This window comes from Marmota marmota, unplaced genomic scaffold (assembly GCF_001458135.2).
Source record: "Marmota marmota marmota unplaced genomic scaffold, marMar, whole genome shotgun sequence".
Taxonomy (NCBI): domain Eukaryota; kingdom Metazoa; phylum Chordata; class Mammalia; order Rodentia; family Sciuridae; genus Marmota; species Marmota marmota.
This window is the reverse complement of record NW_026000016.1, coordinates 41803747-41821735: the sequence shown is the minus strand read 5'-3', so window position 1 is coordinate 41821735 and position 17989 is coordinate 41803747. Positions and strand designations below refer to the sequence as shown.

The window sequence follows — 17989 nt, the reverse complement described above, 5'->3', positions numbered from 1 at the left end:
TCATGCACATTGCTGGTGGGACTGCAAATTGGTGAGGCCAATTTGGAAAGCAGTATGGAGATTCCTGGGAAAGCTGGGAATGGAACCACCATTTGACCCAGCTATTGCCCTTCTCGGACTATTCCCTGAAGACCTTGAAAGAGCGTACTATAGGGATACTGCCACATCAATGATCATAGCGGCACAATTCACAATAGCTAGACTGTGGAACCAACCTAAATGCCCTTCAATAGATGAATGGATAAAAAAAAATGTGGCATTTATACACAATGGAGTATTACGCAGCACTAAAAAATGACAAAATCATGGAATTTGCAGGGAAATGGATGGCATTAGAGCAGATTATGCTAAGCGAAGCTAGCCAATCCTTAAAAAACAAATGCGAAATGTCTTCTTTGATATAAAGAGAGCAACTAAGAACAGAACAGGGAGGAAGAGCATGAGGAAAAGATTAACATTAAACAGAGACGAGTGGGGGAAGAGAAAGGGAGAGAGAAGGGAAATCATATGGAAATGGTAGGAGACCCTCAATGTTACACAAAATTACATACAAGAGGTTGTGAGGGGAAAGGCGGGGGGAAACGGGAAAGAATTGAACAACAGCAGATGAGGTAGAGAGGGAAGATGGGAGGGGAGGGTACGGGGGATAGTAGGGGATAGGAAAGGTAGCAGAATACAACAGTCACTAATATGCCATTATGTAAAAATGTGAGTGTGTAACCGATGTGATTCTGCAATTTGTATTTGGGGTGAAAATGGGAGTTCATAACCCACTTGAGTCAAATGTATGAAAGATGATATGTCATGAGCTTTGTAATGTTTTGAACAACCAATAAAAAAAATAAAATATATCACAGATTTTCACTTGAGGTTGGTCATATAAAATTATGTGGAGATATTTTTCAAATGCAATAGCAAAACCACAAGACTTTACTATGCTGTATATGTTGGGATAGGTAGGAACAGGGCAGAATGGTTGGGAGGTGCCCTGCAAGGTAATTGTAATTTTAAAAGTATTTGTTGATGCTTATCTTGGCTTCTGCATCTCACTGCAGTTTCTTCTTTAAGAACACTGAAAACAATTTTAAAAGAAACTTATAGTCAAAGCAATATGTATTTATCTCAACTATGTTTGAATTAATAATTTTAACTTTGATCATCCAGTGAGCAAATAAGCCAGAAATTGTGAAAGTTATATTTATTTTATTATTAAATGATTAGAACTTCTCAACACCCTATTACACTTTAGGACATAATAGTTTAGACAAGGAAAGTTTTCTTTCACTAAAGTTAATATTTATCTCAAAAGTAGTAATGTCTGTCATTTCTTGGACACTTACTGTGTCAGAGGCTATGTTAAGAACACTAACCTAAGTTATTATAATTTCATGTTTGCAGTAACACCAGGAGACAGGTACTGGTGAGGGAAGATACAACCTCAGGGACAAATGGCTCTTGGCAAGGCAGATGTGCTTTTGTGCAAACTCTTCTGTGGAGATTGTACACTGAGTTACCTTTCCAGAGCCTATGACCTTTACTGCTATAGTTTGCCATTTCTTATTTTTAAGAAAACTACAGTCTGTGCTGGACATTTCTCTTACAGTAGCTGTAGTAATTGTTTATTGTGGTTTAACTAATTGGCTGCTGTTTACTGAGCACCTGCTCTTTGCATTGTTTTGAGAATTTCTTATTCTGTATGTATATGTATATCATATTATATGTGATTATATGAGGGAAAATCTGCTATTAATATTTTTGATATAAGTGAAAATTTAATATTGTGAAGTAAATGAAAAATTAACATATTTGATACTTTTCAGTTTATAGATGGTCGACTGGCAAAACTAAATGCAGGAAGGGGTTTCTCTGATGTATTTGAAGAAGAAATCAGTTCAGGTGGCTTTTGTGGAGGTAAAACCTATTTACAATATTATTATCCATATTTAAAATAACAATTATCTTGATTTTTGTACTTGAATTTATATATTCTGTTTCATAAACAACTCTTTTCTTCTGTATATACATAATGTCTTAAGTATATTTTTCATCTTATAATATCAATATCAAGTAATTTTGTTTGATATCTGTTATTCAAGGCATTAAGTTTGTCTTCATGAATTGGTAGCTGTTGACTTGGACAATCTCCTAATAATACTGCAAATGAATAATAGAAGTCCAATAAATATATATCCTTTTGCCTTTCCTCCTAAATAGTTGTCTCTACCAGAAAATAATTGTAGTGGTAATTTCTGAGTATGAATTTAAAAACTGAGATTCGGATTGAAATGGCACATGTAATATAATCTAAAGGGAAATATGTGAACACCATAACTCATTCTGCATTTTTATGTAAGTGTATTATTTTATGGAAGTCTTTTCCTATTTTCCTTTGCAGATCACTTCAGCTTTAGGAAAAGTATATCATTACATAAATATAACTAATTCTACAGCCCTCTGGTGTATTGTATTTATGGTGTCACGCAAGATTCCCATAAGTATAATTAATTATTCAAATGTAAATATCCCAAAATATAATTATATGGGCAACTAATGATTTATAGATTGATGTTTTGTGCACAGATGTTCTAGTATATAGTCGCAACTTACATAGAATTTTGGTTGAGTCCTTGAAATGTCCCATTTATTCATTCATTCAGGCAGTATTACTGAGTCCTTACTATGTATTGTTCTAGATACCAGGCAAGCAAAATAAAGATTTTTTCCCTCATATCTTGGTGTGTTTGTTTTTAACCTGGTATAATGGCGTTTTTTTCAACTCTTTGTAGTTATATTTGAAGAAAAGAAGTTTTTAGTCTGCATGAATAAATAGTTGTTAGAATTGAGAAAACATGAAACGATAAAAAGTCATAAGTATTCATCTATAAATTTAACAAATTTTAATTTTATTCTTAAATAAGATTTATTTCCTCACCTTAAAATATAGAAATAAATATACATTTTTTTCATTAAAAGAAATACAAATGAATTTTGCAATTGCAGACCTTTATCTAAGGTACAGCATTTTATTGATTGCATTTAGCTTGGGGAAAAAGTTCTATTTGACTTAGTAGGTAAGCTGCATATGGAATCATTCAGCTCCTTGCTTTCCTTAGCTCTTAGGGAAAAATTTAGCTTCAATGGAACTTTTGTGTTAAAATAATGCTGTTTTACTTTTCAACTAAGACAAGCAAAATATTGTCAGCTTATGGACAAATTGCTTGAGGCATCTATTCAGTATTTACATAACTGCTGTCTCATTATCTTTATGACCCGTGGGGCTAGTAGCTTTTATAGAATTGAAGTTGACATCTTGTGACAGTAATGGGGTAGAACTATGATCCTTTTATACAGTTAAATTCTGTGGTCTTAACCATTGCTCAAGATACCTCTGTAATAAAGTAGAAATAAATGGCTTTTCTGGTGGAAGAGGATAACTTAAGATTTTTTTTAATTAAAGATTTTATCACTTAAAAAATAATAGGGAAATATGATCACTGGTTATCATCTGACTTAGAGACTGCCACATTGTTAGTTCAACTCAATTTCAATTGCTTTGTTGTTCTTTAGTACAATTTAGTACAGAAAATGTTTTTGAGCTTTTATTCTAATTTGAGGGAGCAAATAACCTATCCCAAAGGAAATCCTAGTTCAGCAATTACTCATTTCAGTAAATAAAGAAGTACCTTAAAATAATACCTGTCAAATTTTATTTTTAGTTGTATTTTAGATTCTTTTAGATATACATGGAGATTATTCTTAGAAAATAAAGCATAATTCACTAGGATTTGAAATAAGAAAAATGACTAATAAAATTAGCAATATTCTTCTAACTACTAATTAGGACATATCTGTCTGTTTAGGATATATATCTGTCTGTTTATTTCCAAAAATATTTCTTGGTGGTCTCCTCCAAATGTGTCATCTAGTATACTCAGGAGAAGGAAGAGTATATCTGCCATGACATTCACCTGTAAAATGTAAACAGTAATAACTCTCATTTCTCTTACAGTAACTGTAGTAATTGTTCATGTTTATTGAGTACTAATATGTGTCAGAAATTCTCATTTTATTCTGACTACACTCTAAGAGGCACTTTGACTAGTCCATTTATATGAAGGCACTCAATTCAGTAATTCTCTCAAAGTCGCATAGGAAGTAGAGACCAGTCTAAACTCGGCACATATCTACCTAGTTTCAAAGCTCTTGTGGTAATGACTATAGCATATCTATGTTTTTATACTAGGAGATATTAATAAGGGAACAGGTTGTAAGCAAAAGTAGCACTTAAGCCCTCTCTTCTCTGAATAAAAGCAAAAGTCCTATATTTCTGACCATATCTTGAAGACTTGTTTATACATCAAGCACAGAAAAGATCACTGTAAGAGAAATCAACATTAACTAAAACTGAAGAACAAAATTAAGTTTCTTTAAGCAAAAATAATTAGGAAAATTTAGGGAAGCATCTATACATCATGACAGTAGTAATTTGTATGCTATTTTTGTTGCTAGTGTTTGTTTTATGATAAAATGATTGTTGAGTATGGTATAATTGTGGTTCTAATTAAAATTATACAAGGCAGTATAATCAGATATAGAACATTTAGATTCACATTTGAATCTAGAAATATGATTAAAGAATCTGTGAATTCATAGAGATTTTATAAAACCTTTTTCTGTCCCATAAGTTTTCATATCAGGACTACTAAGCAATTCATGTTATACTTGATTCTTTTCATCACTTTTGCAGAATGTTTAATCTTAATTTATAAGAATAGTATACCAGGAAATATATGAAGGGAAATGTATCCATGGATGTTGAAATATAAGAGGTCATGAATATAACAAGACTCAATTAGGTAAACACAGATCATCTCAGAGCCACAATTTCCTCATTTGACAAGTTATTCATAGTAATAACTAACACTCATGATATTTCTGGGATGTGTTAGATACCCTGCTAAACATCATATCATCATTATCTTTCATACTCACATTAATCCTAAAAGCCATTGACTTAAGATGAATGATGAGGCTGAGACTCACCAAACTAAGGTTCTTTTTCCTAAATAGTCTGTGAAAGCCACTCAAGAAAGTTTAAAAGGAATGTTGTTTTGTAAATATATTTTCAGTTAAAATAATACTAGTTTTTAAATCCTCATCAAATAGTCTAAACTTTAGAAAGGAGAACTATTTTAATGTTGATTTTTATATAGAAGTATGTGGGTACTCTTCATTAGTAGCATTATTTCCTCATTAGCTTCCTGATATAATCTGGTCAGATCTTTGTTTATTTCTTTTTACTGACTAAGGTATTAAAGAATTTGATGAGGTAGTAGATATTTATCAGTTTTAGTGGCATTTTTCTGGCCACATAAGCACTTTAAATCAATTTACATATTTTGATAAATAACTATACTTTACTGGAATTTAAACAAATACATTTGAAAAAACAGTCTTTGCATAAGTGAAAGCTAAAGATATTTTGTCCTTGAGTAAGTCAAAATGAGTTGTTTAATAAGAATGTTAAAATTTTTAAATAAGGCTTGTTAATTGCCTGAAACAGTTAACTTAAAAGAAACATTGATGGATTATTTTTTGCATTCAAATTAATTTTTAAGAAGAAAAGCAGCCTTATTTTTTTTAACATTACCAAAGGATTATGTGCTTGTCTCATAAATTTCATAGAAATAGGAACCTTACTTATGTCATAAAACAGTAAAATTTAGGGATACAGTCCTTAAATTTTTTAAAACGGGAATCTACCTAAATTGTTTCACATTTTGCTGTCATCTTAACCAGTTTATTTATTCCTAGGGAATTACTGTTTGCCCTCATATGTCATAGTTTTATATTATTCTAGATTTTTAATTTCCCTTTCAAAGCTCTAGCTTGAGCAGCCCCTCTCCCTTTCTTCTTTTTCTTTTTTCTTTATTTTTGGGGGAGGGGATGGGAGTTGAACTTGGCAGGCACTCAACCACTGAGCCTGGTCCCCAACCCTATTTTGCATTTTATTTAGAGACAGGGTCTCACTGAGTTGCTTAGTGCCTTGCTTTTGCTGAGGCTGGCTTTGAACTCATGATCCTCCTATCTCAGCGTCCAGAGCTGCTGGGATTACAGGCGTGCACCACTGCACCCAGCATCCCTTTCTAATGTAATTGCTTTGGAGGTGATACAGAGAAACCTCTGTATAACTTAAATGTTCTGATATTTTACTAAGTAGTCTTAGAGATAGTATTTCAGAGTTGAAAGAATAATGAACCAGGAATTAAAATGCCTAGATTATTCTTTCTTGGTTGTTAGACTTCCAAATTTGGGCAAAGAATGTATCATCTCAGAACCACAGCTTCCTTATTTGGAAACTTATTAATAATAATTAATAATAACTAACATTTATGGTGGTTCTGTGATGTGTTAGGTACCCTACTAAATATCATATAATAATTATCTTTCATTCTTATATACATTAATCCTAAAAGTCAATGATAGGCTTTGACCAATAAGGAGGGTGAGACTCTGCTATTAAGAACCTAGTTCCATATCACATGGTTTGCAGGGTGGATCTGGACTACAAAGGTCTGTTGCACACCAAATGCTGCTTCCTTCCCATCCAGCTATGTTTCCTATGGCATTGCCTGCTTTGCCTGTTTTATAGTAGAAATGTTCAGATCGAATAACATAATGTAGATAAAAACATCTGTGACCTGTGGAGAGCTCAGTAGGAACTTTTTTTAAACCTTACAATCCTAAATATGACACTAACCTTTCTATAACAGATCCATTGTCTTATCATAGCCATTTTCTTTGTGTTTGAGTATCCAAAAATGCTGAAGTGTTATATTATTGGCATTTCTCTGATTTCTTAAATTCATTTTAGGAAAATAATTAAATACTTTACAGAATAACTGTAAATAACATCTAAATCTTAAATTTATGATTTTCACTCAATCATTTTTAACAATAAAGAAGTAAAAAATATATGAACTGATGAGACTTTTTAATAGACGAGTGAATAATTTGGATGAATAAAAATATGCACTTAATTTTATCATTAATAAAAATCTCCTTGAGAAATAAATTTATAGGATAACTTGGAATTTGTTATTTTACAATGGAAAATACATTTTAAAAAATTTGGACAAGCCAAGACCTCTTAAAGCTTACCCTTTTAAACTTATTTTACATAAATTATTTTAGGTAGATACATTTTTGTGTAGTCATTTACAAAATTAAAAACAATATATAGTATTTCTCTCTAGATTATTTTCTCCAAAAAAGGCATAATGCAGTGTGGAGTGGTAAGAGATGTTTATCAGAATAAAAGTTTATCAGAATAAAAGTGATTTCTTGATACTTCTTTAAATTAGGAAAAGATTTTAAGTCTAAGAGTGAATCCAGAGCACAATGCTTTGCCTGATGTTTATTAGGGTTACAAAGAATAACAGGAAAAAAATTCTTAGGCTGGGATCATTCTGCTTCTGTTTTTGTAACAACAAGGTGGTACTTCTCCTCCCCACCTCTCTAAGCCACAACCACAAACAAAGGAACACCATTTTTAGAAGTCACTTGTACCTGGTTATTGACAGGGTAGCCACTGGCACTTTGATTTTTTTGTTTGTTTTAGAAGGAAGTTACTGGGAATTGAGCACAAGGATACACTACCCCTAAGCTACATTCCCGGGCCTTTCTACTGCTTATGTTGGTATAGGGTCTTGCTAAATTGCCCAGGTTGGCTTTGAACTTGCCATCCTCCTGCCTTAACCTCCTGAGTCTGAGATTGCAGGAGTGTGCCACTACACCTAGTAACACATTTTATTGTGATTTTTCACCCTTCTTTAGAGAATATTTAAACATTTATACTAACAAGAAAGTAGTTGAAATCAGTTGATATGAAAGATTAGGCTAGTAATATGGATTACTTTTTGCCTTTGAATCTCATTTTATTGGCCAAATTATTTACCGTATTTCAAAGTCAGTCAGTTCCAAATTGTATTAGAACTAGTTTTTGTCAGCATTTGAGCTTTGTAATAATAATAACCAGGTACACTGTAGCTTAAAAGCTACATTTGCTTTACATTTCCTTGGGTGATACCTTTCAAATTTATAGATTTGTAACCAGAGAATATGCTCAGAACTAAAACTGTGGTTTAATTGCATTAAAATAAAGTTAATTAATGTGTTAATAATTAACAACCACAGAATAAATTTGTTGTACCTCAGATTCGTTCAGCTCCAAATTTCCTTCTGAATTTTTCACACTTCTCTCTGCACTTGAGTGGCATTTTAAGTAAAATTATGTAAAAAAGGCCAACTTTTACAAAACAGCAGAGACATAAAACATTGAAAATTAAGTTTAAAAAAATAGAAATTTTGGATTTGAAAAGAGGTGCGATATTCCCTCTGAGGCCAATATGAAAATAAAAGAATAGATAATAATATATTATTTTCATATGTCAATGAAAAAAGTGTCTTTTCAAGTGCTAATTATAAAAATTAAAGCATTAATTCTCATTGTGCCATTGCATCTTTTACAACATTGTAAGTAAAATTTGCCTACTAAGATGCTAGAAATACTAGTTATTGATGAATTTTAATTTATAAATTTTTATTTTTGATTCCTGATATCAGATTTTCTGTATTCCAGGGAACCCAAGGTCATATCAACAATGGGTACATACAGTAAAGGTAATAATATGCTTTCAAAGTTTCTTCTTTCACTGTGATATGGAGAAATCAGTAAAAGTATGCTATTTATACTTTGCTACTTATTTATAATATTTGAAATGTGTGCAAATTTTCTCAGTGCACATATTCTTATTTTATGCTTATAGTTTGTTGATATTCATAAATATAATTTTAAATTTGAAAGTTTCTGTCTAGAGATAAATGACATATTTTGTAGAGCAATATTTTCTTCTCACTTTATACTATAATCCAGATAAGGAACTAGCTGGAATAGCCAGATTTCATGGAACTTTTATAATTTCTTCATAACATAGTTTTGTTAATATGACTTTTTAAAAAATCTCTCTTCTATTGATTAAACTTTACTACCCAATATTAAAACAGCTGATAAATATTTTATTCCCTTTTTATTAAGTTTTAAATATGTAGGTTTTACTATCCATGTTACTTGTCTGCAACTTCAAAGATAAAATGTCTTTTAAACGATGTAATATACCAACTAAAAGAACAGAATCAAACGTTTATAGTTAAGTTATTGTAGTATTTTAAAACATTAAAAAATAATTTTAAAAGGTATTTAACTTGTGAGTAAAATTATTTTTGTATACTACTAATAATGCTTTGTTTTCAGAACAGTTTGCCAAAAGTTTTTGGAAACATTTTTTTCTTTTGCAGAAAGGAGGTGCACTGTTCAACACAGCAATGACCAAAGCAACGCCTGCAGTACGGACAGCTTATAAATTTGTAAGTGTTTTTATGGTATTTAATAATTTTATTGATAGATTTATATACTCCCTAGAAGATACACATATGAATTCAAAATATTTTTCAATAAGCTTTAAAAAACTTTAGAATTAATATTGACCAACAGAAATTCAGCTAAAAAGTTATCTTAGTGTATAGAAAGAGCATTTCCTTTAAATAATCTAAAAATGGTTCTTCATTTTATTTCAAAGCTACCAGCACAATTGTACAGCACATTAAAACGGTCCATGAGGAGGTATCGTTTTGTAAATTTGATTCTTTCATTCATTTTAAATTCCCATTGTGCATTTGAGGCAGAAGTAGAAAAATGTGGCAATATCTCTTCTCTCACAGATTCATTGAGTCTCCAAAATTAAAATTCTTCAGTAATTCTCCATGGCATGTAGTAAATTACAATAACCACAGTAACAATGAACAAATAATAAATTTAAAATCTCTTTAAATATGATAATTAAGACCTTGCATTACCTGTTCCTTCCTGTATTCTGTTCTGTTTTCCCCAATTCTTCTGAAACTTTCGAATGTCTGAACATACTTAGCAATGCCTTATTTTTTTAATGCAAGATATTTTCTTCTGCCCTTCTATTCTTGTTCAAGTTGTTCCTACTACTTAGAACATCCATTTCTTGGTCTCTATCCATCTAGTAAACCACTGGTTCATCTATTAATGTCCCTTGGAAAAAAAGTTTTCCCAATCCCATGCCGAAAAAACAAACAAACAACAACAACAATAAAAAAACAACTAAGTTTATAGAACTATTTCTATGGTTCCATTTGAACTGTAGGAACTTGCTTCAGCACTTTCTGTGTCTTCATATATGTTTATCTCTACACTAGACCAGTAGCTTCTCCAGGGATTATCTAGTGGTAGTGAAGTTTTTTTGTTTGTTTGTTTGTTTGTTTTTTTAAGTTCAACAGGTCATATATATTCTATATTTCTAAATATATTCAGGGTAGTAATTGTGATATTATAAAAATTTATCTTCAAGTGCTTTCTCAATAAATAATTGATATGATAGAAATAATAATAAAGTATTTTAATGTTTAGAATTTATGTTCTTTTCTTACATGCAATTGCAATATAAATGTAGTTACTCTTCCGATTGAAAAAAATCTGTTTCAAAGATTGCATTTTTTTTGGTAGGGAAGCTAATCTACAGAGTTGATTCAAAAATAAAGTTCTAACATTCTGAACTACTTGAAGCCATTTCATAAAGCGTTAAGTGAAAAGAAGTCATCAGTTTGCCTTAGAAACTTCAGCCTCTGCCTTTTGTTTGGTTTCCTCATGACTTTGCTGTTCTAGGAGATTACTGCCTCTAATGGGCTGATTTAAGTTGCTTTTGAAGGGAAATTTTTCACAATGAAATAGCACACAGCTACCAAGTGAAAAAACAACCTAATATCAAGCCTTGTTTCTCACACATACAAAATTCTAGATGCTAGGAAAGTTTTTGCAGTTAGTAGGCCCTCATTTTATTCCTGGAGCAAGCCTAGAGAGCTTGTATAGTTTTGCTAAATGTGTGCTTTCCTCCTGAATTTCACTCTTATCTTTTATAAAAGTACGATAATAAAACAAGCATGTACAGACTCATTCATTATTTAAAATTTGATCCTTCTAGGCAGTAGGATGTTTTCTTTTGAACACTTTTCTGCAAGGCAATGAAATCTTTTCAAATTAAGAATTCTGCTCTTTGGAGAATTATTCCCTAAATCAATTTCAACAAATTATGGTATTTAGAATATACTTAATAACTTCTTATCATTTATCTTGTATCATATCAGACATGCATCAAAAGGTTTGAGGCAGGTTAATCAGTTATTTTGTGACCTTCATAATTTTACCTAAAACTGATCTCTCCAGATTGCTCATGTTCTAAAATATGTGCACTAAAATTCCTTCTTTGACTATAAATTGCTATGAATACTACTTCTAATTTCTTTATGTGGGTATAATAGAAGTTATTTATTTTCTACAAGTGGCATATTTTTAAGCAGCAGAGGCCATGTTTTTGCCTCTGTTTTATACACTAAACACATTATTTGAATAACTGTCATGAACTGGGCCTCATTCTCATCATGGAGTTAGCTTAGCATATAAAGTACTGTAAGTAATTGAGATGCTATTCCTGATGTTATATTGATATTGGCATCATTTCACCCTGTGTTTTGAACATACTACTGAAGTACTGGATATGTATTTGTTGAAGTAAATAATGATTTTGTGCTGTATTTATAATATTTTTTCTATACTTATTTCTATGCTAGAAAGTTTTTTTCTCTGCTTTCTGTACTTTTCCATATTAAAAGGGCCCATAAAGCAAACAAGAGATGGAACACACATTCTCATAATTTAAGAATTACAGTAAAGTGAACTATATATTTGATTTGACTAAAAGATTTTCTAATTAATCTTTTCATTAGATCCTTGCATTAGTCAAAGCCATTTGTTTGGTGCGTTTCTATAGTGAATAGTTGCTGACATTGTTGAATGTCAGCTTGGTGAATTGAAAAGGATAGAAAGAATCTGCTCCATCTTCTAGGTAGTATGAAGGAAACCTAATGAGTAGGCAGGGTTGTATACATTTAAATTAATCAGTGCACAAATTGCAGAACTACGGAAGAGATTAATACTAGCTTCAACTTGATACAGGAGAACCTGGAAAGATAAGTATGATCAGGTGGATTAGAGGATGTCTGGATAAACTAGAATATAGTCCAAATGCAGTAAAAGCAAAGATGGATACAAACTCTTAAGAGATGGGAACAAAAGCATTATTCCTTGGTAATTACATATTTTTACCAATGAAATACAGGAATTAATATAGGACCTCTTAATTAGATTAGGTAGCTTTATGAATGAAGAATGTGAAAGTGCTATTTATCAAGTCTAAAGAAGAATAGGATATAATTTAGAGTTATTGGCTTTTTGGATTACTTTTACTATGTAGTATGTTTTAGTTTGCTTCATTTACAATGAAGAATTAATTGTTTTATTCAGTTCAAGATATTCCTTATGGTATGCCAAATACTCTACTGATTACTACAGATATTAACAGGAAGGAAATAAGATCCTTCTCTGCAAAGAAATTGGGAAAGTCGTGTGTTTACTTTTTCTAAAAGCACCTTGAGAGATCAGGATGGGTTAAGTGGAGCATGGCCTTTGTAGTTGAAGTCTTTAGCATGTGTGTCTTCAGTTTCTCTGTCTATACAGTGAGGTTCACAATGCCTTTTTGGTGAGACTTAAATTCAGTGATTATATTTTTTACAACTTTACTTCTTCCTTTGAGAAGTTGGACTCTATAATTTTAATATAAATTAAAAGAAGAGAAGTTAGACTTTATAATTAAATAGATTGAGATTTGAATCTTGCTAGGTGGACTTATTATTCCTGAGTCACTTTCCTTATTTGTTAGATATGATAACAATCATGCTGAACTTCAACCTGTGATGACTAAAAGAAATAATGTGTGCTAAGCACTCAGCACACAATCATGTATTTAGGAAACAGAAAATAAATGTGTATTCCTTTCTTCTCCTTTTTCACTCTGGCCACAGTGAATGGGAATTTCAAGTAGAGCAAAGGCTAAGGCTTTTGTGAAACTCCCAGTTGTCTTTAGTTAAGTTATACTCCACACACTTCACAGCAGGACTTGGGACACTCAAATCTGGAGCCAAACTTTGGTGAAAAACGGATAGCCTTCAAAGTGTTAAATGACTTTTAATTTTTGCCAGAAATATATATATGAAATAGATATACCATCACAATGGATTTATTTGTAAAATTTCTGTGACTGCCTATAAAAGCACCTTAATAAAATTTTGTAAAGTTGCCTGAGTTTCTTGAAGTTTAAACATTTGCCCCAATAATTTTCTGGTGTGATATGCTTCCTCTTTGCCCCTAGCTTGTCCCAATTTTAAATTAAGCTGTACTTTAGAAATCTGGTAGATCCCCCTTGTGTTTTTTATAGGTTACCAGACAAAATAGACTAAATGTTAGCCTTTGTGTGATTTGTGGAAATATTAAATACAGCCTAATTATGATTTAATTTAGGTATAATGAAATAGTGAATGATGGTGTCCTGGAAAATAGTTTTAGGTTATAATCAGCTCCTTTTCTAAATAATGCAAATAGTAATTCTAAATGTGATCATGTGTACTTATTTTTAAAGTGTTAATAGAACTATGCTGAACCAGACACATTCATTATCATTTTCTAGGCAAAAAACCACGCAAAGCTGGGATTGAAGGAAGTGAAGAGTAAACTGAAGCACAAGGTGCGTGGAATTGTTTCCTTCTACCCTCACTGTTGTCTTCATCTGAAGCTTATATGTTTACAAATCACATGAGACTTATGTTTTTAATGACTTTTGAAATATGCTTATCCCTTTGTTCAAAAATGTATTTTTCATAACAAGCCCTCTGGCAACTCTCTGCCATTCTATATGCATACACTGAACAATCTCTTTATTGTTTGCATATTTTATCACAGAACTGTGGAGATCTTCAAAGATGATTAACCGGATGTATGTTTTCATAAAGTTGATTGCCTTGATATTACAATTGAAGTTCTTGCTTCATGCTGAGAATTTTTTTTAAAAAAGATACCTTTGAAATAGAATTAATTCAGAAATGCCATTGTTTGGTTTAGAGGCTCTTTGCAAAACAGTTACTTTAAATTGAAGAATATTCTTAATTTTGTATATGAGGATTTATATTTAAATTTATGATATTGCAGGTATTTGAATAATTATGTCAGTATATGTGTATTTTGTTTGATTATACATTATGATAGATTTTATTATAAATTGTTACAGTTTTTACTTTCACCTTTCAAGAAAGCATAATAATTGAAATTTTCAGAGTAGTTCAGGTTATTCAAGAGTTTATTATGAAAATTAATTCACATTTTAGAAGAATGTACTTTGTTCCTAAATAGACTATTTAAATTTTATAGTTGAAGTGTTTTTTATTGTATGCATGTGTATCAGATACTAAGTCTATTAATCAAATAACTTTGGTAATAGAATAAATATGCTAAAATAATTCCTTGCTCATTTTTTCATGTATAGGAAAATGAGGAAGACTATGGGACCTGTTCTGGTTCGGTTCAATATACACCAGTTTACACTTTACACAGCGAAAAGGGAGGAAACATAGAAAAGCGTAAGCTTGCCCAGGTAAGGTCATTTACCCTGTTGGCTGCATGTTCTAAAATTACATAATTTTAGTGAATTCTTTAAGGACAGTTTTGGACCCATTAATTTTTTGTCTCATGATAAGAAAACCTGCAGTATTGTCGAGGAAATGATGGTGGATTCTGGGTATGAGATTAAGAACCAGATGTCCTAGCCATCAGTTTCTATATATATATAGGTTGAGCATCCCTAATCTGAAATCCACAACCAAAACTGAGCACTCAAAACACAGGTGCACTATAATATTTATAAAAACACTGAATAAAATTATCTTCAGGCTATATAAAATATATATGAAACACAAACGCATTTTGCATTTAGACTTGGGCCCCATGCCCAAGATCTCATGTAGATGCAAATATTCTAAAATCCTAAACTCCCAAATCTAAAACATTTCTGGTCCTGAGCATTCCAGATAAGGGATGCTCAGCCTGTACTTCATCATGTCATCACAGAGCTCATAATCCAGTGGGGTGAGACAAATATTTGATTTCCATAGAGTATGAACACACCGTGATGATGAACAAGAAATTACAGATTTCCTTTACTACAAAAAATCAAAGGAAACTCATATACAGACATTTGTTTACTAAAACAGTCTGTGAAAACCTCTGTAGAAGCTGCTCAACTTACAATGGGGTTACTCCTGATATAAACCCACCCTAAGCTGAAATATTATAATTGAAAATGATTTTATACACCTAATTTACCAAACCTTTACCTTAGGAGCACAGTATACTGTGGAGTTGTTTGCCCTAGTGACTGCATGGCTGATTGGGAGCTGTGGCTCACTGCCATGTCCAGAGCTGAGAGAGGGTGTCGCATCACATATGACTTGCCTGGGAATAATCCACAGCTTGCAGTATGGTTTCTTCTAGAAACATGTTGCTTTTTCTTATCATTATAAACTCAAAAAATTGTTTAAGTTGAACCATTGTAAATTGGGGGCTCTCTGTATATCTATCACTTTTCAGAGGTAGATATTTTACTTGCTAGGAATATTTAAAGCTTCTGCCTCTATGCTAATGCCACTTAAAAGACAGTGGTAAAGCTTTCTGAATCATAGCATTGTTTGCCTCTCATTTAGTATCAAAAGTATATTTCTGTAGGTTTTTAACCAAGGAAAATTTGTATCCATCAAATTATATTTTAAATGCTGTTAGAAAACAATGTTTAAAACAGAATTCTTGAATGGATATATAAATTACAAAAATCAAGAACTAGAGAGTAGCTACAAAGCTTATTACAGCCACCAAAGTTTATAAGCAGAAGTTGATGGCTAGAATGGTCCCATCACAAGGCAATTTGCCTTAAGTTTCATAACTAGTCAGTGGCAGAGGAGGTATAGAAGTTTATTTCTAATGCTTAGTTAGCTTCCAGGGATAGCTGGATACCGAAGATTATGGATGGCCATAAAATGCAAATATGTCTTTGTGTAAGTCTATTTTGTGCTGCTATAACAGAACACCTGAGACTGGATAGTTTATAAAGAACAGAGCTTTATTGCTCATCTTTCTGAAGGCTGGGAAGTTCAGGGCAAAGGCATGAGCATTTGGTAAGGCCATTATGTAGTGTCATCAAGGGGCAGAAGGGAAGGTAGAGAGCAAAAAAGAACAAGACGCCAAACTGACCCTTTTATAAGGCACCAGTACCACTTCTGAGGGTGAGCCCTCCTAATCTAATCGGTTCTTAAAGGTCCCATTGTTACACTGCAGTTAAATTTAACATGACTTTTGGAGGGAGCAAACATTCAAACCATAGCAGTCTTTAAGAATGGGAAAGGGCCAGTAAAGCTGTACTAACATCCTAGACATTTGTAAAGAAAACCCATTCATTTGATAGTTCAACACCTACTGTGTGTTAGGCACTTTTCTAGATATAAAGTATGTATATAGAAGGAAAACTGAAAACTTCTGTTTTCATGGGACTATTCTGTAACATGTTAAGTAGTTTCTCTTCATTTTCTACTTATTAAACTGATATCTATATCTAGTTATATTACTATATCTAGTTATATTACTCTGAAATGATTAGAATTGCTTAATTGCAGCATATTGTTAGTGCTTGTGAGCTAAATGAGCCCTTCAATAAAGCCCTTATTCCCTATAGAAGCTTTTGTGGTCACTATTAACCGAAAAACATTAACTTGTAAACTAATGATGTGTTTGCTATTGATATTTCTGATTCTACTCTCCTCACAAGTATGTTCAATTCTTGTCTGTTTTCAACCCTTAATATCTTAAAAAAAACTTTATAGAACAATTTACTGGCTTAATAATGGGACATTTAGATCATAATTACCATGGCAAAAAAGATTTTTATATGAAAAAAATATGAGATCTTTTTTACCTATAGGATGCTTGAAGATGAAAACAAAATATGTAAATTAAAGAAACTCTTAAATGTCAGTTTTAAGTTAAACTATTGTCAGGTTTTTGTATTTAAAACTATTCCTTTCTTTTAACATGACATAACATGTCTAATATAATTTAGTTATAAAATCGATTTTTTTAATTTCTGGTTTTGTTTTCTGCTAATTCCTAGAGATAAATTTTTCTTCTTATTGTGTACACTTAAGGTCTACAAAGATATTTTGATATACGTGATAAAATGTTTACTCAAGATAATTAACATATCCATCACCCTCCCAAGTTACCTTTAGTGTAGTGAGGGCACCTAAAAGCTACTTCCTTAGCAGATTTCCAATATAGAATACAATATTAACAATTGTGATCAATACACAGTACATTCTGATCAAAAAAGTATATTAGGTCATAGAAAACCCTACATGATAACAGGTCCCATTCATTGTATGAATCTTCAGGCTGTCATTTGTTGTCACATCACTAAGTTACTTGTGTTTGTTAGTTAGCATTATATGAGTTCTCAAGAAGATGTGACAGAAGTGATGGCTATAAAAAGAATTGAGAAGTAGGGCTTATTCTTTTATGAATTCTATTGTTATATCATGTGCATGTATGACTTTAACAACAAATTTTACCATTATGTACAACTAAAATACATCAATAGAAAATATGGAGACAAACAAAAAGCCAAATCATAAACCATGAAACAATGTCATTCACCACCGCCAAAAAAAAAAAAATTCTAATTACTATATAGGAATTTCTTCATCATATTTATAATTATGATGCAGAAATTAAGAGTGTCTAGAAAATCTTTACATTTTAAGTGATAAGTGTCTAGTTTCAAGAAGCCTGTATACCCAGTATATTTCCCATTATATCAGTGGATTCGTATATCTAAGAGTCCTTATTTCAATAGCTAAATATATTCATATGTCCAAACATTTGTGTCCTAATATTTTTTTAAAATTTAATGTTTTA

The 17989-nt window shown here is 31.6% G+C and overlaps 1 protein-coding gene across 2 annotated transcripts in view; it reads left to right on the top strand.

The window, feature by feature from the left end:
• Dennd1b (DENN domain containing 1B) overlaps positions 1 to 17989 on the top strand; it is a 245539-nt gene that overhangs the window by 202998 nt on the left and 24552 nt on the right. For both annotated transcript variants that reach the window (XM_048809591.1, XM_048809592.1), the window contains 5 exons: positions 1821 to 1911; positions 8642 to 8682; positions 9358 to 9426; positions 13665 to 13721; positions 14517 to 14624. In XM_048809591.1, coding sequence (XP_048665548.1) covers positions 1821 to 1911; positions 8642 to 8682; positions 9358 to 9426; positions 13665 to 13721; positions 14517 to 14624 — 366 coding nt within the window. The remainder of the gene's footprint in view (positions 1 to 1820; positions 1912 to 8641; positions 8683 to 9357; positions 9427 to 13664; positions 13722 to 14516; positions 14625 to 17989) is intronic.